This window comes from Dendrobates tinctorius, unplaced genomic scaffold, assembly GCF_039654945.1.
Source record: "Dendrobates tinctorius isolate UK_male_01 unplaced genomic scaffold, ASM3965494v1 ptg000143l, whole genome shotgun sequence".
Taxonomy (NCBI): Eukaryota; Metazoa; Chordata; class Amphibia; order Anura; family Dendrobatidae; genus Dendrobates; species Dendrobates tinctorius.
The window spans coordinates 10,155,594-10,182,673 of record NW_027361810.1 but is presented as its reverse complement, the minus strand read 5'-3'; the positions used below and the strand labels follow the sequence as shown (position 1 = coordinate 10,182,673).

General features: G+C 45.8%; 2 protein-coding genes across 3 annotated transcripts in view; one reads left to right on the top strand and one right to left on the bottom strand.

Moving 5' to 3' along the window:
• Window positions 1-27,080, top strand: part of IHH (Indian hedgehog signaling molecule) — an 89,747-nt gene that overhangs the window by 18,502 nt on the left and 44,165 nt on the right. The gene's annotated exons all lie outside the window — the stretch shown is intronic.
• Window positions 17,354-19,568, bottom strand: LOC141049218 (uncharacterized). The gene is made up of 2 exons (XM_073545423.1): window positions 19,409-19,568; window positions 17,354-19,303 (listed from the first exon to the last, which is right to left on the bottom strand). The coding sequence occupies exons 1-2, from the start codon at window positions 19,537-19,539 to the stop codon at window positions 18,145-18,147; spliced, it is 1,290 nt and encodes a 429-aa protein (XP_073401524.1). The 5' UTR covers window positions 19,540-19,568; the 3' UTR covers window positions 17,354-18,144.

The following is a 27,080-nucleotide window of genomic DNA, read 5'->3' as shown; positions in this document are numbered from 1 at the left end:
AAGGGTAAAACCTGGCACCATCATGGGAACCCAGCTTGGGCTTTGCCATCTGACCCTTTTTGTCTTTTGCATGATTTTTGCAAAATTTCAGACCACTAAATTAATCCTGAACTCAGGCCCTAAAATTACTAGAGACCCCAGACTAGACCCCTCAGAAATTCTACACAATATCTTTACTCTGTATTATTATTATTTATTTATATAGCACCATTAATTCCATGGTGCTGTACATGAGAAGGGGGGTTACATACAAAGTTATAGATATTGTTTACAGTAAACAAATTTACGATGACAGAGGGGAGAGGACCCTGTCCTTGCGGACTTACATTCTACAAGATAATAGGGTGATAATGGGATTGCCTTTGGGGTCCTGGTTTTGATGTAACCTATTTAGCTAGACCATTGCTTACATCCCAAGATAAGTCTGTTGTCAGATCCTCTGCTTGATGCTTCTCGGTGGTAGCAGAAGTCTTGGGAGTTCGCCGAGATTGTGTGATGTCATCACTTTATGGCCAGGTTGCACTTGTGATGTCATGGCATGTTCTATCTCATCTAATTGACATCAGATTGATGGAGTGTGAAGATGACACTTCCTTTTATCAGTTTTAGGGGCAATGTTCCTCTGTATTACAAGTTTCAAACTTCATGATTGGAACAAGAGCTGCATTTATCTGTGATCTTTTTATAAGCAGCAATTAATTCTGATTTTAGAACAAGTTGAAAAAAAACCCTCACTATTGATCTTTCCTGTCCGGTCGATACGACACTGCTGTGAAATGCTGCATAGTGTGAGGTTCTTCAGGGTCACCATGTCTCCGAAGTTTCAGGCTCTGGAAATGCAGCAAATGTGGCCGTCTAGAGCCATCGTCTACGGAGGATGACATCACGAGCCGCTGTCCATGACGCCATCACGAGCCGCTGTCTATCACGACATCACGCTGTATGGGGTGTCAGGGACAGAAAACATTTTTAGAGCTCGGCATAACACTGATATTTGAAGTTAATTAAATTCACCGCACACTCAAACAGACTTTATGCAAATAGGTGTTCATTTTATTACATGTGGGAGCCAAACAGGAATATAGCACACAGTGGAAGCGATACAAATAAAAGACGTTTCGGCTCAGCCCGAGCCTTTATCATATTATCGCTTATTCCAATATTGGAGGTTTGTAAAGGGTGCAGAAGGAGAGGAGAATCTCTCAAGAAGAAATACCAAGATAAATGGCTGATGTGTGCTGAGAGAAGGAAGCGCTCCCGCGCCTGTCAGAGGTGGCGTCCTGTCAGGAACACCTATTTGCATAAAGTCTGTTTGAGTGTGCGGTGAATTTAATTAACTTGTAATTAGGACCTACTGGTCCGTTGCACCTCGTCTATATTTGACTAGAGTGCACGCTAACTACCCAGTTTAACACTGATATTTGGGCACTCTCTGGACATAGAACAATATATGGCACACTGGAGGTAACACACTACATGTTTTATTGGATTTTATGGGACGGTTATGTGAGCACTGTATGGACACTGCACATTACATGATGGATAGCATTGCATGGCTCTTACATTTTGACCTGGTCACAGGCATCACACTACATGGTGAATATGGTGGCGTATTCTTTGGCCTCTATAGCATAGAACAGTTATGGTGAACCTTTCTGAGACCGAGTGCCCAAACTGCAACCTAAAACCCAATTATTTATGACGAGGTGCCAACATGTGCCAAATGCCCCATCATGATCCCCTTCATGCAGAAATATGCCCCATCATGATCCCCTTCATGCAGAAATATGCCCCATCATGATCCCCTTCATGCAGAAATATGCCCCATCATGATCTCATTCATGTAGAAATATGCCCCATCATGATCCCCTTCATGCAGAAATATTCCCCATCATGATCCCCTTCATGCAGAAATATGCCCCATCATGATCCCTTTCATGTAGAAATATGCCCCATCATGATCTCATTCATGTAGAAATATGCCCCATCATGATCCCCTTCATACAGAAATTGCCCATTCCACCATCTCCATCATTTCCTCCTCCCTATCACCCCTTCATTGTCCTATCCCCCACCACCATTGTTGCCCTCTCTCCATCGCTCCCATCATTGGCCCTCTGCCCTTCATTGGCCCTCTCCTTGGCCTTCTCACCATCACTCCCATCATTGGCCCTCTCCTTGGCCATCTCCCCATCACTCCATTCATTGGCTCTCTCCCCATCACTCCCTTCATTGGCTCTCTCCCCATCACTCCCATCATTGGCCCTCTCCCCATCACTCCCATCATTGGCCCTCTCTCCATCACCGCCATCATTGGCCCTCTCCCCATCACTCCCATCATTGGCCCTCTCTCCATCACTCCCATCATTGGCCCTCTCCCCATCACTCCCATCATTGGCCCTCTCCCCATCACTCCCATCATTGGCCCTCTCCCCATCACCGCTATCATTGGCCCTCTCCCCATCTGACACACACACACCCACACTCCACAGCCGCTTCACTGGCACAGCGGCCACACTCACCACTCCGCGCACCGGCAGCTTTCTTCCTCTCACTGGCACAGGGGCCGCGGAGCTAAATAATGATGTCATCCAACCGTGGCCGCGCCGCTCAGTGTGTGAGGCAGGAAGCTGCAGCTCCGGAACAAGGTTGAGGCGATGCCGCGTGACATAGGTTCGCCACCAGTGGCATAGAACATGGTATGAACTGTTTGACACGGTGTGAACCTAGTTCACTACATGTTTTATAATATTGTATGGCACTGTTATTTTGGCGTGAAATGGACAGCACAGTACAGTGTACGGTACTAGTATTTGGTCATGTTTAGCACTATATGACAAGGTCCTTTGTGCACTGTATGGCACCATCATTCTGACCCTGTATAGTGGTATCACAAGGCATGGTATATGGCGCTATTATTTGGGCACTGCATGGATGTAACCCAATATAATATACGGCACTGTTATTGTGACCCTGTATAGAGGAGCACAGTACATGGTATACAGCACTGTTATTGTGGCCCTGTATAGAGGAGCACAGTACATGGTATACGGCACTGTTATTGTGGCCCTGTATAGAGGAGTACAGTACATGGTATACGGCACTGTTTTTGTGACCCTGTATAGAGGAGCACAGTACATGGTATACGGCACTGTTTTTGTGACCCTGTATAGAGGAGCACAGTACATGGTATACGGCACTGTTTTTGTGACCCTGTATAGAGGAGCACAGTACATGGTATACGGCACTGTTATTGTGGCCCTGTATAGAGGAGCACAGTACATGGTATATGGCACGGTTATTGTGACCCTGTATAGAGGAGTACAGTACATGGTATACGGCACTGTTATTGTGACCCTGTATAGAGGAGCACAGTACATGGTATACGGCACTGTTATTGTTACCCTGTATAGAGGAGCACAGTACATGGTATACGGCACTGGTATTGTGACCCTGTATAGAGGAGCACAGTACATGGTATATGGCACTGGTATTGTGGCCCTGTATAGAGGAGCACAGTACATGGTATACGGCACTGGTATTGTGACCCTGTATAGAGGAGCACAGTACATGGTATACGGCACTGTTATTGTGACCCTGTATAGAGGAGCACAATGCATGGTATACGGCACTATTATTGTGACTCTGTATAGAGGAGCACAGTACATGGTATACGGCACTGTTATTGTGGCCCTGTATAGAGGAGCACAGTACATGGTATACGGCACGGTTATTGTGACCCTGTATAGAGGAGCACAGTACATGGTATACAGCACTGGTATTGTGACCCTGTATAGAGGAGCACAGTACATGGTATACGGCACTGTTATTGTGACCCTGTATAGAGGAGCACAGTACATGGTATACGGCACTGTTATTGTGACCCTGTATAGAGGAGCACAGTACATGGTATACGGCACTGTTATTGTGACTCTGTATAGAGGAGCACAGTACATGGTATACGTCACTGGTATTGTGGCCCTGTATAGAGGAGCACAGTACATGGTATACGGCACTGTTATTGTGACCCTGTATAGAGGAGCACAGTACATGGTATACGGCACTGGTATTGTGACCCTGTATAGAGGAGCACAGTACATGGTATACGGCACTGATATTGTGACCCTGTATAGAGGAGCACAGTACATGGTATACGGCACTGTTATTGTGACCCTGTATAGAGGAGCACAGTACATGGTATACAGCACTGTTATTGTGGCCCTGTATAGAGGAGCACAGTACATGGTATACGGCACTGTTATTGTGGCCCTGTATAGAGGAGCACAATACATGGTATACAGCACTGTTATTGTGGCCCTGTATAGAGGAGCACAGTACATGGTATACGGCACTGATATTGTGACCCTGTATAGAGGAGCACAGTACATGGTATACGGCACTGGTATTGTGACCCTGTATAGAGGAGCACAGTACATGGTATACAGCACTGTTATTGTGACCCTGTATAGAGGAGTACAGTACACGGTATACGGCACTGTTATTGTGGCCCTGTATAGAGGAGCACAGTACACGGTATACGGCACTGTTATTGTGGCCCTGTATAGAGGAGCACAGTACATGGTATACGGCACTGTTATTGTGGCCCTGTATAGAGGAGCACAGTACATGGTATACAGCACTGTTATTGTGACCCTGTATAGAGGAGCACAGTACATGGTATACAGCACTGGTATTGTGACCCTGTATAGAGGAGCACAGTACATGATATACAGCACTGTTATTGTGACCCTGTATAGAGGAGCACTGTACATGGTATACGGCACTGTTATTGTAGCCCTGTATAGAGGAGCACAGTACATGGTATATGGCACTGGTATTGTGGCCCTGTATAGAGGAGCACAGTACAGGTATACAGCACTGGTGTTGTGACCCTGTATAGAGGAGCACAGTACATGGTATACGGCACTATTATTGTGACCCTGTATAGAGGAGCACAGTACATGGTATACGGCACTGTTATTGTGACCCTGTATAGAGGAGCACAGTACATGGTATACGGCACTGTTATTGTGACCCTGTATAGAGGAGCACAGTACATGGTATACGGCACTGTTATTGTGACCCTGTATAGGGGAGCACAGTACATGGTATACGGCACTGTTTTTGTGACCCTGTATAGAGGAGCACAGTACATAGTATACGGCACTGTTATTGTGACCCTGTATAGGGGAGCACAGTACATGGTATACGGCACTGTTATTGTGGCCCTGTATAGAGGAGCACAGTACATGGTATACGGCACGGTTATTGTGACCCTGTATAGAGGAGCACAGTACATGGTATACGGCACGGTTATTGTGACCCTTTATAGAGGAGCACAGTACATGGTATACAGCACTGTTATTGTGACCCTGTATAGAGGAGCACAGTACATGGTATACGGCACTGTTATTGTGATCCTGTATAGAGGAGCACAGTACATGGTATACGGCACTGTTATTGTGACCCTGTATAGAGGAGCACAGTACATGGTATACGGCACGGTTATTGTGACCCTGTATAGAGGAGCACAGTACATGGTATACAGCACTGTTATTGTGACCCTGTATAGAGGAGCACAGTACATGGTATACGGCACTGTTATTGTGATCCTGTATAGAGGAGCACAGTACATGGTATACGGCACGGTTATTGTGACCCTGTATAGAGGAGTACAGTACATGGTATACGGCACTGTTATTGTGACCCGGTATAGAGGAGCACAGTACATGGTATACGGCACGGTTATTGTGACCCTGTATAGAGGAGCACAGTACATGGTATACGGCACTGTTATTGTGACCCTGTATAGAGGAGCACAGTACATGGTATACGGCACTATTATTGTGACTCTGTAAAGAGGAGCACAGTACATGGTATACGGCACTGTTATTGTGACTCTGTATAGAGGAGCACAGTACATGGTATACGGCACTGTTATTGTGACCCTGTATAGGGGAGCACAGTACATGGTATACGGCACTGTTATTGTGACCCTGTATAGAGGAGCACAGTATATGGTATACGGCACTGTTATTGTGACCCTGTATAGGGGAGCACAGTACATGGTATACGGCACTGTTATTGTGACCCTGTATAGGGGAGCACAGTACATGGTATACGGCACTGTTATTGTGACCCTGTATAGAGGAGCACAGTACATGGTATATGGCACTGTTATTGTGATCCTGTATAAAGGAGCACAGTACATGGTATACGGCACTGGTATTGTGACCCTGTATAGAGGAGCATAGTACATGGTATACGGCACTGTTATTGTGGTCCTGTATAGAGGAGCACAATACATGGTATACAGCACTGTTATTGTGACCCTGTATAGCGGAGCACAGTACATGGTATACGGCACTGTTATTGTGATCCTGTATAAAGGAGCACAGTACATGGTATACGGCACTGTTATTGTGACCCTGTATAGAGGAGCACAGTACATGGTATACAGCACTGGTATTGTGACCCTGTATAAAGGAGCACAGTACATGGTATACGGCACTGTTATTGTGACCCTGTATAGAGGAGCACAGTACATGGTATACGGCACTGTTATTGTGACCCTGTATAGAGGAGCACAGTACATGGTATACGGCACTGTTATTGTGACTCTGTATAGAGGAGCACAGTACATAGTATACGGCACTGTTATTGTGACCCTGTATAGAGGAGCACAGTACATAGTATACGGCACTGTTTTTGTGACCCTGTATAGAGGAGCACAGTACATAGTATACGGCACTGTTTTTGTGACCCTGTATAGAGGAGCACAGTACATAGTATACGGCACTGTTATTGTGACCCAGTATAGAGGAGCACAGTACATGGTATACGGCACGGTTATTGTGACCCTGTATAGAGGAGCACAGTACATGGTATACGGCACTATTATTGTGACCCTGTATAGAGGAGCACAGTACATGGTATACGGCACTGTTATTGTGACCCTGTATAGAGGAGCACAGTGCATGGTATACGGCACTATTATTGTGACCCTGTATAGAGGAGCACAGTACATGGTATATGGCACTGTTATTGTGGCCCTGTATAGAGGAGCACAGTACATGGTATACGGCACTGTTATTGTGACCCTGTATAGAGGAGCACAGTACATGGTATACGGCACTGTTATTGTGACCCTGTATAGAGGAGCACAGTACATGGTATACGGCACTGTTATTGGGACCCTGTATAGAGGAGCACAGTACATGGTATACGGCACTGTTATTGTGACCCTGTATAGAGGAGCACAGTACATGGTATACGGCACTGTTATTGTGACCCTGTATAGAGATGCACAGTACATGGTATACGGCACTGTTATTGTGACCCTGTATAGAGGAGCACAGTACATGGTATACGGCACTGTTATTGTGACTCTGTATTGAGGAGCACAGTACATGGTATACGGCACTGTTATTGTGACCCTGTATAGAGGAGCAAAGTACATGATATACGGCACTGTTATTGTGACCCTGTATAGAGGAGCACAGTACATGATATACGGCACTGTTATTGTGACCCTGTATAGAGGAGCAAAGTACATGGTATACGGCACTGTTATTGTGACCCTGTATAGAGGAGTACAGTACATGGTATACGGCACTGTTATTGTGACTCTGTATAGAGATGCACAGTACATGGTATACGGCACTGTTATTGTGCCCTGTATAGAGGAGCACAGTACATGATATACGGCACTGTTATTGTGACCCTGTATAGAGGAGCACAGTACATGGTATACGGCACTGTTATTGTGACCCTGTATAGAGGAGCAAAGTACATGGTATACGGCACTGTTATTGTGACCCTGTATAGAGGAGTACAGTACATGGTATACGGCACTGTTATTGTGACCCTGTATAGAGGAGCACAGTACACGGTATATGGCACTGTTATTGTGACCCTGTATAGAGATGCACAGTACATGGTATACGGCACTGTTATTGTGACCCTGTATAGAGGAGCACTGTACATGGTATACGGCACTGTTATTGTGACCCTGTATAGAGGAGCACAGTACATGGTATACGGCACTGTTATGGTGACCCTGTATAGAGGAGCACAGTACATGGTATACGGCACTGTTATGGTGACCCTGTATAGAGGAGCACAGTACATGGTATACGGCACTGTTATTGTGACCCTGTATAGAGGAGCACAGTACATAGTATACAGCACTGGTATTGTGACCCTGTATAGAGGAGCACAGTACATGGTATAGGGCACTGTTATTGTGACCCTGTATAGAGGAGTACAGTACATGGTATACGGCACTGTTATTGTGACCCTGTATAGAGGAGCACAGTACATGGTATACGGCACTGGTATTGTGACCCTGTATAGAGGAGCACAGTACATGGTATACGGCACTGTTATTGTGGCCCTGTATAGAGGAGCACAGTACATGGTATACGGCACTGGTATTGTGACCCTGTATAGAGGAGCACAGTACATGGTATACGGCACTGTTATTGTGGCCCTGTATAGAGGAGTACAGTACATGGTATACGGCACTGTTATTGTGACCCTGTATAGAGGAGCACAGTACATGGTATACGGCACTGGTATTGTGACCCTGTATAGAGGAGCACAGTACATGGTATACGGCACTGTTATTGTTGCCCTGTATAGAGGAGCACAGTACATGGTATACGGCACTGGTATTGTGACCCTGTATAGAGGAGCACAGTACATGGTATACGGCCCTGTATAGAGGAGCACAGTACATGGTATACGGCACTGTTATTGTGACCCTGTATAGAGGAGCACAGTACATGGTATACGGCACTGTTATTGTGACCCTGTATAGAGGAGCACAGTACATGGTATACGGCACTGTTATTGTGGCCCTGTATAGAGGAGCACAGTACACGGTATACGGCACTGTTATTGTGACCCTGTATAGAGGAGCACAGTACATGGTATACGGCACTGGTATTGTGACCCTGTATAGAGGAGCACAGTACATGGTATACGGCACTGTTATTGTGACCCTGTATAGAGGAGCACAGTACATGGTATACGGCACTGTTATTGTGGCCCTGTATAGAGGAGCACAGTACACGGTATACGGCACTGTTATTGTGACCCTGTATAGAGGAGCACAGTACACGGTATACGGCACTGGTATTGTGACCCTGTATAGAGGAGCACAGTACATGGTATACGGCACTGTTATTGTGACCCTGTATAGAGGAGCACAGTACATGGTATATGGCACTGTTATTGTGACCCTGTATAGAGGAGCACAGTACATGGTATACGGCACTGTTATTGTGACCCTGTATAGAGGAGCACAGTACACGGTATACGGCACTGTTATTGTGACCCTGTATAGAGGAGCACAGTACATGGTATACAGCACTGGTATTGTGACCCTGTATAGAGGAGCACAGTACATGGTATACGGCACTGTTATTGTGACCCTGTATAGAGGAGCACAGTACATGGTATACGGCACTGTTATTGTGGCCCTGTATAGAGGAGCACAGTACATGGTATACGGCACTGTTATTGTGGCCCTGTATAGAGGAGCACAGTACATGGCATACGGCACTGTTATTGTGACTCTGTATAGAGGAGCACAGTACATGGTATACGGCACTGTTATTGTGACCCTGTATAGAGGAGCACAGTACATGGTATACGGCACTGTTATTGTGGCCCTGTATAGAGGAGCACAGTACACGGTATACGGCACTGTTATTGTGACCCTGTATAGAGGAGCACAGTACATGGTATACGGCACTGTTATTGTGACCCTGTATAGAGGAGCACAGTACATGGTATACGGCACTGTTATTGTGACCCTGTATAGAGGAGCACAGTACATGGTATAAGGCACTGTTATTGTGACCCTGTATAGAGGAGCACAGTACATGGTATACGGCACTGTTATTGTGACCCTGTATAGAGGAGCACAGTACATGGTATACGGCACTGTTATTGTGACCCTGTATAGAGGAGCACAGTACATGGTATACGGCACTGGTATTGTGACCCTGTATAGAGGAGCACAGTACATGGTATACGGCACTGTTATGGAGACCCTGTATAGGGGAGCACAGTACATGGTATACGGCACTGGTATTGTGACCCTGTATAGAGGAGCACAGTACATGGTATACGGCACTGTTATTGTGACCCTGTATAGAGGAGCACAGTACATGGTATATGGCACTGGTATTGTGACCCTGTATAGAGGAGCACAGTACATGGTATACGGCACTGTTATTGTGACCCTGTATAGAGGAGCACAGTACATGGTATACGGCACTGTTATGGAGACCCTGTATAGGGGAGCACAGTACATGGTATACGGCACTGGTATTGTGACCCTGTATAGAGGAGTACAGTACATGGTATACGGCACTGTTATGGAGACCCTGTATAGGGGAGCACAGTACATGGTATACGACACTGTTATGGAGACCCTGTATAGGGGAGCACAGTACATGGTATACGGCACTGGTATTATGACCCTGTATAGAGGAGCACAGTACATGGTATACGGCACTGTTATTGTGACCCTGTATAGAGGAGCACAGTACATGGTATACGGCACTGTTATTGTGACCCTGTATAGAGGAGCACAGTACATGGTATACGGCACTGTTATTGTGACCCTGTATAGAGGAGCACAGTACATGGTATACAGCACTGTTATTGTGACCCTGTATAGAGGAGCACAGTACATGGTATACGGCACTGTTATTGTGACCCTGTATAGAGGGGCACAGTACATGGTATACGGCACTGTTATTGTGACCCTGTATAGAGGAGCACAGTACATGGTATACAGCACTGTTATTGTGACCCTGTATAGAGGAGCACAGTACATGGTATACAGCACTGTTATTGTGACCCTGTATAGAGGAGCACAGTACATGGTATACAGCACTGTTATTGTGACCCTGTATAGAGGAGCACAGTACATGGTATACGGCACTGTTATTGTGACCCTGTATAGAGGAGCACAGTACATGGTATACGGCACTGTTATTGTGACCCTGTATAGAGGAGCACAGTACATGGTATACGGCACTGTTATTGTGACCCTGTATAGAGGAGCACAGTACATGGTATACGGCACTGTTATTGTGACCCTGTATAGAGGAGCACAGTACATGGTATACGGCACTGTTATTGTGACCCTGTATAGAGGAGCACAGTACATGGTATACGGCACTGTTATTGTGACCCTGTATAGAGGAGCACAGTACATGGTATACGGCACTGTTATTGTGACCCTGTATAGAGGAGCACAGTACATGGTATACGGCACTGTTATTGTGACCCTGCATAGAGGAGCACAGTACATGGTATACGGCACTGTTATTGTGACCCTGTATAGAGGAGCACAGTACATGGTATACAGCACTGTTATTGTGACCCTGTATAGAGGAGCACAGTACATGGTATACAGTACAGTACATGGTGTTTAGCATCTTATTTCTAACAAGCAATAGATTGGGGAAAATATCTGCGGTTATATAGTGCACGTGACCAAGATGGCTGCCACCGCTGTACGTTTTCCTGGCGCTCATCCTATATTTTGCTTCCTTTGCCTACAGTAAAAGCTTCTTTCCAGATCATAGCATGTCACTTCCCAAACCAGGAAAAAAAAAAAAAACACATTGGCACAAAGCCAAAAAATGAATTTCCATTTGCCCTGCGGTCGACACGTCTTTTGAACATTGTATCGAATATTTTGTCAATGTGATAATTCTTTTTATCCAAAATGTGTAGTTAAAAAGAAATTAATCAAAAAATCAAAAAGTGATTAGGACTTCTGCAGAGGGAGAGCCTTTGATCTACTGCTCTTATTGCAGGTTCAGGGCAATTAACCATAATATATGCGGAGGTGACACGCTCCTCCAGTGTCATGTGATACAGCGTCTCGTGTCGCCAGGTCACACAAGTCCGTCACCTGAACCGCGCTGCCGCTCCCCTCCCTGAAAGCGCAGACGTCAGCGCAGCTCAGAAGTCATGGAAGCCTCGTCCCTCCAGTGCCACCGATTTACTGGCTGATTATTAATAAGCCAAGGGGACACAATTTATAGAAGATTTCCAATATATTTCTGTTTCCATTCCTCATTATTTCAGGATCTCTACTTGCGGTCAATGAACAATGACATTTACAAGGGTTCAAAATTGTACAATGAAATGAAAGCTGTTCATGGATGTTGTTGATAAGAGCCGTGTAACAGCAAGATCACCAGCAGTAAGGTGATCACAGAGATCCAGCACCAAGATCTCACCGAAAGATCTATCATTGTGGTGGAAGCTACAGCCGCCTGTCTCATATTCCCTCCTGTGTCATCATATACCCTCTTGTCATTGTATAACCTCCAATGTCATAATTCACTGTCTGATGTGATCATATCCCCTCCTATGTCATCTTATCTTTCTGTATCATCACACATCACATCCCCTCCTTTGTGATCATATACCCTCCTTTATCATCACTCGCTTCATCACGTACCCTCCTGCGTCATCACGTACCCTCCTGCGTCATCACGTACCCTCCTGTGTCATCACATACCCTCCTGCGTCATCACGTACCCTCCTGTGTCACTGTATACCCTTCTGTGTAGTCACTTGTCATCACGTACCCTCCTGCGTCATCACGTACCCTCCTGCGTCATCACGTACCCTCCTGTGTAGTCACTTGTCATCACGTACCCTCCTGCGTCATCACGTACCTTCCTGCGTCATCACGTACCCTCCTGTGTCACTGTATACCCTTCTGTGTAGTCACTGTTGTCATCATATACCCTCCAATGTCATCACATACCCTCCTGTGTCAACATTGTTGTCATCATACACCCTCCAGCCATTATAAAGTCTCCTATTTCATTCCATCGCCTCATCAGTTATCAGATTATGGCAGACTGTAATCACTTTACATTATTTGCTGAGATAAACCTCATGCTAAGTAGCAGACAGAGTAGATATAAATTATTGCTCATTTCAAGAAAAATTCTGAGTGCAGCTCTGGCTGTGACTAGAGGAAAAGACATTACATTTTACATTGTTAAACCTGGAGTTGCAATTTTCGTAAAGGAAGCACTGAGTATATCACTGCAAAAATAACGCCTTCACGATTTCTCAATGTTTGCGCAGGGAAGTCTTAAAAAATTGTTATAGTGTCTTGGAAGGGCGACGTGACTGAGCGACAGCAGCTCCTTAAAAATAATAACATTTATTTTGAGACGTCACCTGCGGAAATAGCAAAAAAACACAGAAACCGCCAAGTTCTTCTTGCATCTGGTAACACATGGTCAGAAACCACCGCGCTTGTCCTGTGGTCGCTCCGCACTGACTAGAAGTAATGATGCTGTTATTTTAGGTTTTGTAGCTTTTTCTTTCACAAGGGGGCGGATTATGGGCGAATCATGGCGATATTTACTCCCAAAATAGCAATGACAGGTACATAAATATGGGTCTTGTTCTTCTTTCTTACAATGTGTTTGGAAATATATTTTCTGGGAAATCTGTGTGACGACCAATATGGCCTCCAGGGCTCATGCCAATGCTTAAATTGGCCAGATGGCAGCGCCCTGCACATGGCACATTGTGGTACTGCTGCAGAAGCTGCGCCACGTGTTGCCCACGTGGTATGGATGTACAAGCAATTTTGCAGGTTTTACGGTAATCACAGGGTGAAATCATGGGCAGAGAATTGGTACGCGCTTGGCAACTTCTGGAGAGCACAACACCGCCTGAACATTTGGTCCCGGTCATGCCACACTTACAGGTCAAACCCCTCCATGCCAGATCTCCTCGCCCTCAATGCCTCCCCGAGATCCTAGGGCTCAAAGAACCTTCCAGATAAGCTGCTTTACAGAAAGCTTCGGACTTACAAACTTTTCCAAGAGTCCAGTCGGTCTTCCATTTTTTCCTGGAGCCGCCAGGAAATTATGTATGAGTAGGAGCCCATAAACTATCGTTTGGCCCCGTAGATTTCTTTGGGAGCCCTAAAATATCTCTGACTGTAATGAAGCTATAAGGCTAGGTTCACATCGCGTTAGTGCCATCCATTTAACGGATCCGTTAAACAGATGAGCTAACGCTGATGGCCAAAATCAACTTTTGTCTTCCATCACGTTAACGCATGCGCTAACGCAAGGTCGGCAGATGTTAGTAATGGAGGTCTATGGACAGCAAACGCGTCCTCCATTCGCTGTGCGTTAGACCTAACGTACCCGAAAACGTGGTAGACCGCATTCGAATTTGTTAGGATGCACTACGATAATGGCTGGCAATGGGTGCGTTAATGCATCCGTTACATAGCATTAGTGCCACTTAGTAACGGATGCTTTAAACGGATGCCACCTAACGCGATGTGAACCCAGCCTAATTTGGCTGCGTACGACAGCTTCTATGTAGGACTCTGGAAGTCCTGTGGAGGATTTGATGGAAGCCATGTTGGTTGTTATCCAGTTTTTCTGGAAAGAGATTGAAGATCTAATTTATAAGGATACAAGTAAACAGGAACTTGTATTGCTTTCTGTACTATTACACACAGCAAAAAAAAGGGGAGAGGCTCCTGCTGCAGCTAGTTGCTTTACAGCCAGACACAGGACAATTCAGAGGAGAGACAACACTGATCTCCTAGGACACATTAGGATGAGGTTTTTCTTTAATAGATCTCTGATTTTTTTTATGATCATATGAGAGAAGAAGTGATCAAACAAAAGAATTGAATATTGCTGTTCTTTAAGGCCTGTTTCACACATCAGTTTTTTTGGTCAGCCAAAATCCACTAAAATGGCGGATAACGGATCCGTTCCTGTACTGACCACAACGCTTGGCACCGGACCGTTATTTTAACGGATCCGTCAAAGAAAGAATTTTAAAGGAACCACTGCCTGGGGAAGGAGCGAGAGAGAGGAGAGAGAGAGAATTTTTCAGCCGCCAGAACAGAGTTTAGGGTTAAATTTGCGGCTGAGTGAAGTCTTTCGGGCATGCGCAGTGAGAAATGCGGATCCGGCCGCCCGAAAAAACGTTGCATGGTCCGTTTGGACGTCAAAATTTGGGCGGATCCGCAAAAAAACGGATCAAACGGATGGCCATCCGTCAAGATCCGCCGGTAATGCAACTCAATGGGGAAAAAAAACCGGATGCGCCAAGAAAAATGGCGGATCCGTTTTTTTTTTTGCAAAACGGCGGATTTTGACTGATGGACACAAACAGATGTGTGAAACAAGCCTATGGTCTATGTTTAGTGTTCCTTGATTATAAAGCGAGCCGATGCCATTGTGTCCTGTGGTTATTGCTGGTCTGGATCTCCTCGTATGGCACTGACTCATCACTAGTTACACAGATTTTTACAATACTACAGTATTGTTGAAATGGGTATTCATGTCTGAAAATTTGATGGGGGTCTGACCACTGGGAACTCCACCAATCCCTAGAAAAGGGACTCTAAAATCCCCCGAGAATGGAGCGGTGGTCGATCATACGCACATCTGCTTCATTCTTAATGGGACCGCTAGAGATGGCAGAATGCAACGCTTAGGCTAGTTTCACATTGGCGCTTTTTTGCGCAGCGCATCGTGCGCATGAAAAACGCATGAAAAACGCAAGCAACGCTGCGTTTTTCTTTACGGCAAGCGAACGCTGATGCGTTAAAAAAACGCAGCGTTGCTTGCGTTTTTCATGCGTTTTTGGCTTGCGCATGCGTTTTTCACGCGCATGCGTTTTTAGGTGTATTTATTTCAAAAACTGTTTTTAACAAACAAGAGAGAGTTCACCAATGGGACAAATGGGCCAACAGTGGGAGTGTCTTTATATAGACCTTGTACAGCAGAATTCCTCACATTTTGCTGCTTTGCCAGTGGATATGATGGATATGCGTATGGATAATTTCCGTTTCAAGCTTGATCTTGACATCGCGATGTCTCAGGCGTATGCCTTTGCTTGCCAGCGGGAGAGGGAGAGACACCAGAGACGGCAGCGGCGTCGCTTTTGGAGGCATCCGATAATAGAAGTCCGGGAAAGCCGTGGAGCGTATCACACGCTGTACACCGAGCTCCAGGTCAACCCGCAGAAATTTGGAGACTATATCCGGATGTCCCAGGAGAGCTTCATGGACTTGCTGGGTATGGTCGAAGGTATCATCCGGAGACGGGACACTCAGCTTCGGCGTGCCATTCCTCCGGAAGAAAGGCTCCTGGTCACCTTACGGTATGTAATTTTTTGCCTAAATTTATTTATTTATTTATTTTTTTAAATTTTTGGTGGTTTTTTTTTTTTTTTTTATAAAAAAATTTTTTTGGGTAATATTTGTTTGCATCATTTTTAGAGAAACTGTTCGGCACCTTATGGTATGTAATGTTGTGCCTAAATTGTTTGGGTTTTTTATAAATTATTTTTTTTAACATTTTTGGTTTTTGGTTAATAATTTTTTGCATCATTTTTACTGAAACTGCTCGTCACCTTATGGAGTGTAATGTTGTGCCTAAATTAATTTGGATTTTTAAAAAATGTTTTTGTTTTTTTTGGGGTAATATTTTGTTGCTTCATTTTTAGTGAACCTTTTTTTTTCCCTAATTTTTTTTTCTCATTGGATTTTCTCATTTACTAATCAAAATTCTTTGCAAAATGTTTTTCTGCTATATTTTATTTAAAAATCATGCAAAACAGATATGCCATGTACTTTTGATTTCCAGGGTTTTTATTTATACCCTAGACAGAAATATAATTTTTTTTTTTTTTTTTTTTTTATTGACAGGTTCCTGGCAACTGGAGAGAGTCTGTCATCCCTGCATTTCCAGTACCGGCTGGGAATCTCCACTTTATCCAGGATAGTTGCCGACACCTGCAGGGCTCTGTGTGAAGTTCTCTGTCCGGAGTATCTGCCCTTACCCACCACCGAAAAGTGGCTTCAAATAGCTGAAAAATTTTGGGAACTCTGCAATTTTCCAAACTGCCTAGGAGCCGTGGATGGGAAGCACATCCGAATCACGAAACCAGCAAGAAGTGGCTCCGAGTTCTTCAATTATAAGAGGTACTTTTCCACAGTCCTTATGGCGATAGCGGATGCTGACTCCCGGTTTGTGGCGGTGGACATTGGGGCTTTCGGAAGGAGCAACGACTCGCACACTTTCAAGAACTCCAATATGGGCCGGAGGTTGTACAGCAACCATTTTAATTTTCCACAGGCACAGCCTCTTCCCCAAACTGATGCTCCACCACTGCCATTTGTTTTAGTTGGGGATGAGGCATTTCAGATTTGCCAGAACCTGCTAAAGCCGTACTCCAGCCGTGCCTTGGACCACACCAAGAAAATTTTCAATTACAGGCTGACAAGGGCACGCTGGACTGTAGAGTGCGCCTTTGGCATTTTAGTGGGCAGATGGAGAATTCTTAGCACCGCCATCAACCTGAAAATGGAAACTGTGGACGAGGTTGTGAAGGCATGCGTGGTTCTGCACAACTTTGTAATGGCAAAGGAGCCACCGAACTTTGATATGGACGAACCTGCTGCCAACCCTTTGCCTGATTATAATCAGCACCCTCTTCGGTCTTCAGTGGAAGTTGCCCAAATGAGGGACAAATTTGCGGATTTCTTCGTAACCGATGTGGGTCGTGTAGCATGGCAGGACCAAATGGTATAAATATGTTTGTTAATAAATGTTAGCATCCTTCACTCTGGTTGATAACTGACCATGTCATGTTAAATATTTTGGTTGTACTATCTCCACTCTTGCATGCAGACTGGAGAGATGAGAAAGGTTTACAACTTCTACCATTCCCTGGCCTGGTGTCATGAAGTGATGATGCCCCAAAAAAAAAAAAGCATCCTGACTTCATAAATAAAATAAAATAATAAAATACCATCCTCAAATCAGTCTTTATGATACCTGCAAGTTGAGAATATATATGCCTTGTACCCTCCACCATCATTCTGACCAATACCAACAGACAGAAGAGACTGGTGGATGAAAATACAAGTCATATATTTGTGTTTGTCACATCACATAGCTCCAAGAATGACACAAGAAACGTGTCAGTACTGGAGCTATGTGGTGTCACAAACACAAAGTGTAAGGCGCTGTGTGTGCAGGTGATGAAACACAAAATAACCAAACATTTTTATGAAAAAAAATTAACAATTTTTTTTATTTAGGATGGTGGAAATTGGGGGGTGTGGAGGGATGAGGAATGGCTGGTGGAGGTTGTGGTTAGAGGGGAGGGAGGAATTAAAGAAGTGGGAGAAGGGAGGCGAGGTAAGGAAATTTGGGAAGTGGGAGGTGAGGGAGGAGGGAGGGTGAGAGACCTCCTGCTGTTTTCCCTCCGATTTCGGCGGCTGCCTTCCCGTCTTGTGCCGGAGGACATACTGGACCCCCATGACCTGTGTGACCGCCTGGAGCTGGGGGACCGCATGGTGGTTGGGGACCGCCTGCCAGGATCGTGCTGCATGCTGGTGGAGGTTATGGTCGGTGCCGCAAATATCGAGTGCGGGTCCCCCGTCTGCTGATGCTCCGTGGTGGTGGCGGTGGCAGTCCAGGCAGGGGTGGTCCTCGTGCTGGTGGCGCTGAAGACAGGGGTGGTGACGGGCCATCCTGTGGTGGTGGCGGCAGCAGTGGTGGGCCAGGCAGGAGCAGCGCTTGGCATGGAGATGGCGGGTGACAGTCCAGCTGCACTCGGACTTGGGGTGGTATGCAGTGGTCCGGCGAAGCTTGGAACAGTGGTGGCCGTGCAGTGATATGCAGCAGATGTCGGTATTGCAGTATAACGAGTCAACGGTGGCACTGGTGGAAATGCCACCGCTGACTGCTGCATATACCGAGTCTGCTGCATAGCCTGCATATAAGCATTGTTGCAGGCCTGCATGACAGTTAACTGGAGTTCAGGGGTAAGGTGTTCCGCCAAGTCCCGAGCTATCTGTGTGTAAAAATGCTGGGCTGGTCTGGCGAGGTCGGCTTCCAGGCGCTCAAGGCGACCCTCGATAGACTTGAAGCGTTGGTCCAAAAGGAGGAACCCGCTATCAAGTCTATCAGAGAGTGCCTTGAGGCTACTCTGAAAGACCGAGCTCAACTGAACGAACTCGGGCATGGCAGGCCTGTCCGAGGCCCTCTGCCGCTGCTGGCGGGAAGTGCCCGCAAAACCAGTGGCAGAGACCAGGGACAGGGGAACACCTGAGCGACCAGCTTCCTGGTCTCCAGATGACTGTGGTCCAGACCTGCAAGGTGCTTCGTCGCTGATGGATGGCTGGGAGGGGTCCGTGGCAGCTGGATGAAGGACCGCTTCGGAGCCAGGTTGCAGGGTGCTGCTCCAGGTGCTGTGAAAATATAAGAAAGAAATTAGTACCATAGCATAAAAATCGCCAAGTCCTGTGGAATTGAAAAGCACAGAATAAAACACAATACAACTAGAATATACTTACGTTCGGGAGGCAAGGACCGGTCTTAAAAAGGCCATGGCACGATGATACCGGTATTTCGTGCCGGTCCTTGACGCAGCACCACTGCGAACCTCTCTCTCCTGGCGGATATCCCTGTTGAAGCGGTCCTTCATCGAGCGCCAACGGGTTCTGACTTTGTTCACTGTAGGGAAACAATAAAACACACAAAAAAAAAAAAATTAAAGACAATGCGCTGGAGGCTGTGATCACCTAACTGTGTGTGATGCTAGAAACTCCATGGGGTTAATAGCATCACACCAAGTTGTGTGATCACGGCCAAGATCACTGCTGCATCACACTGCAGTGAAATACTTACGAAACTCCTTGCGGACCCTGGCAGTCGCGTTGTCCCAGCCATCCATCAGCGATTCGGCCACCTGGTTCCAGAGCCGCCGGATCACCACGCTGTCCGAGTGCAGCTGGTGACGGGTGTCCCACAACGGAACTCGCTCCTGGACTAGACGAATGAGCTCGTCATTGTCCAGGGCGAGCTCCTCCTCCCGCAGTGGAGCCTAGAAAATAAAGAAAAAAAATTTTGATACATTGAAATATAAAAATAAATGCATGAATGAAAATAAAATACAAATAAATTACATATACCCAAAAAATCCAGCAAAGTACGTTGCAGAAAATATAAAAAAAACAAACAAGCCATGCTATTAAAAAAAAACACACCAAAAAACCCCCCACACAAAATACATTAAAATAACCGAAAAAACATTTTCAACATTTTTTTTGGTGTGTTTTTTTTCATAGCATGGCTTGTTTTTTTTTTAATATTTTCTGCAATGTGTACTTTGCTGGATTTTTTTTTTTTTGCTTTTTGAAAGGCATTGAAAATGTTTTTTTCGGTTATTTTAATGCCTTTCAAATACCAAAAAAAAAAAAACCCAGCAAAATACACATTGCAGAAAATATTAAAAAAAAAATAAAAATACCAAGCCATGCTATTTAAAAAAAACCCACCAAAAAACACATAAAATACATTAAAGAAACCGAAAAAACATTTTCAATCCCTTTTCAAAAACAAAAAAAAAACAAAAAAAAAAACGTTGCTGTAAATATAATAAAAAAACCACACTAAAACCACAAGCATAACAAAAACCCAAAAATACTCATAAAAATGAAAAAAAAACCTTTCAATAATAAAAAAAATATAAAAAAAAACCAATACGGTTTCCCAAAAAAAATTGCATATAGAAATTAAGCTATCCCAAAAATTTAAACATTCTGTACTTACATCCCGTCTTCCCGCCCGCACTTGGCCTTGCTGCTGCTCCTGCCGTTCCTCCTGGCGTGGTGGAGGAAGAGCTCTGAAAAATAATAAAAAAAATTAGCCACATGTGTACATTTTTTTTTAACTATCCATAGGGAAGCATGGTACTCACTTCTTCGGCCTCGTGCCCAGTCTCGGGTACGAACTCTTCAGATGAAGAAGACATGCTGGAAAAAATAAAAAGAGAAATTAGTACATAGAAAAGTTTTGAACTTTTTTAATTCAACATTCAGGCACACATATAGGTATTTAGGCCTGTTTCACACTTCCGTTTTTTTGGATGGTCCGCTAAAAAAATGGATCCGCCGTTTTCCCCGCAAACGGATCCATTTTTTTGACGGATCCGCGGTAGCCGCAAATGTAAGTCTATGGGAAAAAAAAAAAACGGATCCGCGAAAAAAATCGCGGATCCGTTTTTTTAGCGGCGGATCCGTTTTTTAGCGGACCAAAAAAACGGAAGTGTGAAACAGGCCTTATACTTACATTATCAGCAGGTTCTTGTGGAGAAAATTTGATTGTGTCTGGCTCGCTCTCTACTCTCCAGAGTACTGGTGAATTCCACCGCCCACTCAAACTTTTTATCACCTGCTTAATTAGCGTCTAGACAACTTTCCAGACGTGTTGACCTTAAAAACGCATGCGCAAAAAAACGCAAGCGTGCGCAAACACATGCGCACGCATGCGCTCTCATAGGCGCCAATGGGGGGTTTTTGCGCATTCCGTGCGCAAGCGTGCGCATGCGTTTTTTTGCCGAGACAGGGCGGACCAAAAAATGCAACATGTTGCGTCTGGCGCGCCTGGCGCAACAGACAAAAAAACGCATGCGCACGAAAACGCTAACATGCGCAAAACACTGCGCACGCCATGTTAAACATAGGGGCACGGTGCGCTGCGCGCAAAAACGCCAATGTGAAACCAGCCTTTACCAGTTTTTCAGCACTCCCATAAGAATGTATGGCGTGGATATGTACATGATCAACCACCAAGCCATTCACACGTGGCTCTTCAGAGCCCTAGTTCTCGGGATCAGTGGGGGTCTCAGCAGTCGGACCCCCAGCGATAAAAAAAAGTTATCCTCTATTTCATTAATTAAGGTTGAACTTCCAAACTTGAAAATCCCCCTTTAAGTAAGAGATGTGGCTGCAGGAGGGGCACTATGAGCTTTACTGTGCCCCACTTTAAATTCTAGGCTCACCCCTGAGGGGGACAGAGGTTTTCTTAACTTTTCCCTACCATATAACTTGTGCAGCGCCCATAGATTGTTCATTTTGTGACGTCTAAGTCATTGTGTTGGTGACTGAGCAGTCATCATTACTCATTTCCTTCCATCAAATGCTATCACAGTATTTTCTACTCATTTCTCTTCTTTCCTTGTAGAAATTAATTAACTTTTCTACATTTCCACTTCTCCACATTTCCGCAGCCATAACCATAACCTCATATCTGTATGGGGCTGCATTTTATGCTGGAAAAATGGAATTTTATTTCAGGTGCTTTTTGAAGGTTACTATGAATTACTGAGCAATTCATATAATTATTTCTCAGGAAGTAAATATATATATATATATAGAAAATAATATTTGTGTAAAAATAATTTAAAAAGAGACCAGATGAATAAATTTCTCAGGTTATTAGTCTCTTGTGGATACTTTGTGTAGGATTTTATGTATGTAGGTTTTTATTAATGAGTAATGCAGGTGCAATAAAATAGATTTTTGTAGTTTTGGTGAGGAACGTGTGTCTTTTGTTTTGTATGTTTTTTGTATTTTTTTTAAATTTTACATAGCCAGTCCTGCTCTCAGCTCAGAAATGTACACAGCCATATATCCAGTGTAGACAATGTTCTGTGAGCTGCACAGAATGATACATTGTGGCAGAGTTCTGTGCATCTGCTGCTGATGTGTTTAGCTCACAGAGCATTGAGTAGTCCGGATACAATTGTATCCACTTCTCAGCCCTGACAAGCCTTGCTCTATACAGAATTAATTCCCCAAAAAGGAACAAAAATGTTCCGCTTCACCAACACCATACACAGATCTTGAAATTGAAGTAAAAAAAAAAAAAGTTTATTACAAAGCCGTAAGAAGAAATAATAAGGATTAAGCTTTATTGAAATGACTTGTCCTGTTTCAAGAACTATTGCTCCAAAGGCTCAGGGGGTCACACTCCCCACCGAAAACTGATATTTTACTAATCCTCCCAGGGTCCAGCACTGCCTCTTGCTGCTACTCTGGTGTTTGTGCCCTTTATAGTGAGAGGGCTGCAAAGTTCAGAGATTGCATCCACTGCTTTCAATGCGATTTCACCGCTGCAGCCGATCAACACAGACCGGAACAGTGATGAGAGGCAACACTAAACACAAAGACAGGAGCAGCAGTGAGAGGCAGTGCTGGACCCAAAGATAGGAGCAGCAGTGAGAGGCAATGCTGGACCCAAAGACAGGAGCAGCAGTGAGAGGCAGCACTGGACCCAAAGAAAGGAGCAGCAGTGAGAGGCAGCGCTGGACCCAAAGACAGGAGCAGCAGTGAGAGGAAGTGCTGGACCCAAAGATAGGAGCAGCAGTGAGAGGCAGTGCTGGATCCAAAGACAGGAGCAGCAGTGAGAGGCAGTGCTGGACCCAAAGATAGGAGCAGCAGTGAGGGGCAGTGCTGGATCCAAAGATAGGAGCAGCAGTGAGGGGCAGTGCTGGATCCAAAGATAGGAGCAGCAGTGAGAGGCAGTGCTGGATCCAAAGATAGGAGCAGCAGTGAGAGGCAGTGCTGGACCCAAAGACAGGAGCAGCAGTGAGAGGAAGTGCTGGACCCAAAGATAGGAGCAGCAGTGAGAGGCAGTGCTGGATCCAAAGACAGGAGCAGCAGTGAGAGGCAGTGCTGGACCCAAAGATAGGAGCAGCAGTGAGGGGCAGTGCTGGATCCAAAGACAGGAGCAGCAGTGAGGGGCAGTGCTGGATCCAAAGACAAGAGCAGCAGTGAGAGGCAGTGCTGGACCCAAAGATAGGAGCAGCAGTGAGAGGCAGTGCTGGACCCAAAGACAGGAGCAGCAGTGAGAGGCAGTGCTGGACCCAAAGACAGGAGCAGCAGTGAGAGGCAGTGCTGGACCCAAAGATAGGAGCAGCAGTGAGAGGCAGTGCTGGACCCAAAGACAGGAGCAGCAGTGAGAGGCAGTGCTGGACCCAAAGATATGAGCAGCAGTGAGAGGCAGTGCTGGACCCAAAGACAGGAACAGCAGTGAGAGGCAGTGCTGGACCCAAAGACAGGAGCAGCAGTGAGAGGAAGTGCTGGATCCAAAGACAGGAGCAGCATTGAGAGGCAGTGCTGGACCCAAAGATAGGAGCAGCAGTGAGAGGCAGTGCTGGACCCAAAGACAGGAGTAGCAGTGAGAGGCAGTGCTGGACCCAAAGACAGGAGCTGCAGTGAGAGGAAGTGCTGGATCCAAAGACAGGAGCTGCAGTGAGAGGAAGTGCTGGATCCAAAGATAGGAGCAGCAGTGAGAGGAAGTGCTGGATCCAAAGATAGAAGCAGCAGTGAGAGGAAGTGCTGGATCCAAAGATAGAAGCAGCAGTGAGAGGAAGTGCTGGATCCAAAGATAGAAGCAGCAGTGAGAGGCAGTGCTGGACCCAAAGACAGGAGCAGCAGTGAGAGGCAGTGCTGGACCCAAAGATAGGAGCAGCAGTGAGAGGCAGTGCTGGATCCAAAGATAGGAGCAGCAGTGAGAGGCAGTGCTGGACCCAAAGACAGGAGCAGCAGTGAGAGGCAGTGCTGGACCCAAAGATAGGAGCAGCAGTGAGAGGAAGTGCTGGATCCAAAGATAGGAGCAGCAGTGAGGGGCAGTGCTGGACCCAAAGACAGGAGCAGCAGTGAGAGGAAGTGCTGGACCCAAAGACAGGAGCAGCAGTGAGAGGAAGTGCTGGACCCAAAGACAGGAGCAGCAGTGAGAGGAAGTGCTGGATCCAAAGACTACAGCGCAAGCAAGAAGCAGCACTGCACCCAAAGACCGGAGCACCGATGTGGGGCAGCACTGGACCAAAAGACAGGAGAACTGGCAAGAGGCTGTACTGGAACAAAAGACAGGAGCAGCAGTGAAAAACAGCACTGGACCCAAAGACCGGAGGAGCGTAGAGCGGCAGTACTAGACCAAAACACAGAAGCAACGGTGAAAGGCAGCACTGGACCCAAAGACCAGAGCACCGAAGAGAGGCAGTACTAGACCAAAAGACAGGAGCACGGGTGAAAGGCAGCACTGGACTGAAAGACAAACAGCGGTGAAGGCCAGCACTGGACCCAAAGACAGGAGCAGCGGTGAGAGGCAGCACTGGACCCAAAGACAGGAGCAGCGGTGAGAGGCAGCACTGGATCCAAAGACAGGAGCAGTGGTGAGAGGCAGCACTGGACCCAAAGACAGGAGCAGCAGTGAGAGGCAGCACTGGACTAAAAGACAGGAGCAGCGGTGAGAAGCAGCAATGGAACCAAAGACAGGAGCACCAGCGAGAGGCAGAACTGGACCTAAATACATGAGCAGCGATGAGAGGCAATACTGGACCCAAAGAATGGAGCGCTGGTGAAAGGCAATACTGGACCCAAAGGCTGGAGCACCTAGGAGAGGCAGCACTGGATCCAGTGACTAGGCCAGCATCACTAGGCAGTACTGCACTCCAAGAAGGTCTGTAAAAGCTCCGCATCAGGATGTGGCAAGTTGCCTTCCTGAGCCTTTGGAGCAATAATTCTTCAAACTTGAAACCCCCCTTTGATTAAGATTGTAAACCCTTTTATAAGCTTCTTGACAACCTCTGAAGGAAATCTGTCCCTTTTGGGTGTAACATTTGGTAATTGTAGTCTTAGGATATTGTACTTGTGAGTTTGCCCTTTGTGGGGCACTGCAAATATTACATTTATTCCATCTCCACCCTGCAACATTACCAAACTGATCCTACAGATAACGGAGCTATTCCGGAAAGGACATGACATTCTGGAATTGCCCTTTAAGCCATTCTCTATGTAAGGACCTACAGTGAGCTCACAATGGCATCGTCTTGATTGTTCCTTCCAAGATGTCAGCATTTTCTTCAGTACCTTCTGGGGTCCTGAGCTCAGGGGACATCTCATTGTGTGAGAGGGCATTGAGTGAATTGCACCTTGGGGAGGCAAATATTATTTTTAGCTAGCAAACAGTCTGATGGGCTCTTTTTCCATTCAGACGCATTGAGGAAGGTGAACATTTTTCTCTTACTGTTTACTTTGTTTCAGCTCAGCCTTAAAAACACCAATTCTAAGTGAAAAGTGTCCGTCGTCGATGTGTTTACTCAGTGGGTCCGGTTCCAGGTCAGTAGAAGAGTAACCAGCCTGCCTGGGCCTTACTGTTCCACTTGACGGTGCAGCTGGGCGCTGGCAGGGGCCTTACAATGTGCATCCTTATAGGCAACGGCATTTAAAGGGATACTATGCCGAACATCTCTGTTACCTCTGCTTGCGGTGCAGGTGAATGTGCTAAGGTGTCGAATGCCTGTTCAAAAGTCTGAATGGATTTGCTTATGCATGCCTCAATATTAGCTCATTAGGACAACCCCATCTCTACATAAGGACCCGCTAATTTTTATACATTGGTGCCCTCCATGCAGGAGCCTGTCGCTGCAGCAGGTCTCAGGTTTAGCTTAATATTATCATCAATAACTATGTAGCAGATGAGAAAACGCAGAGAAGCTTTACTGCCTGATGTGTTCAGAGATTGGGATTAGCACATGTTATCATTAATAAACTCATTAGTTATCGCGCACAGTCATCCGGGGTCATGTATACAGCGGCCATATCAGGTCACACTGAGGCCTTCACAAATATTCATCAATTGCTCTTTATTGGGTTATAACAGCTAAATGGCCAAAGACGGGGGGTAGTGACAACCCCTCTGGGGACCATGTTACATGAGACTGTTGTCACTCGACTCTCCACACATTGAAGTAAAAAGGTAAAACAATCTTTTAGTAAGGACCAAAGATCTGTCCACAAGAGGTGGGTAGAGGGGGACACACTAGCACCCAAATTCTGGAGCAGGAGGTCCCTACAAAACACGGACAGTGTGATAAACGGCAGGAAGGGTCTGCTGAGAGTTTCACTGCTAAACACAGCGAGCGTGGAGGTCTCATTGCCAATGTGTATGAAGACAACAGCAAAATGGGAAGGGGGTATGATTATTAATCCTGTGTTATACTCCAGAGCTGCACTCACTATTCTGCTGGTGGAGTCACCAAGTAAGGTATACACAGTGACTGCACCAGCATAATAGTGAGTGCAGCTCTGGAGTATAATACAGGATGTAACTCAGGATCAGTAATGTAATGTACACTCACTGGCCACTTTATTAGGTACACCTGTCCAACTGTGTGTT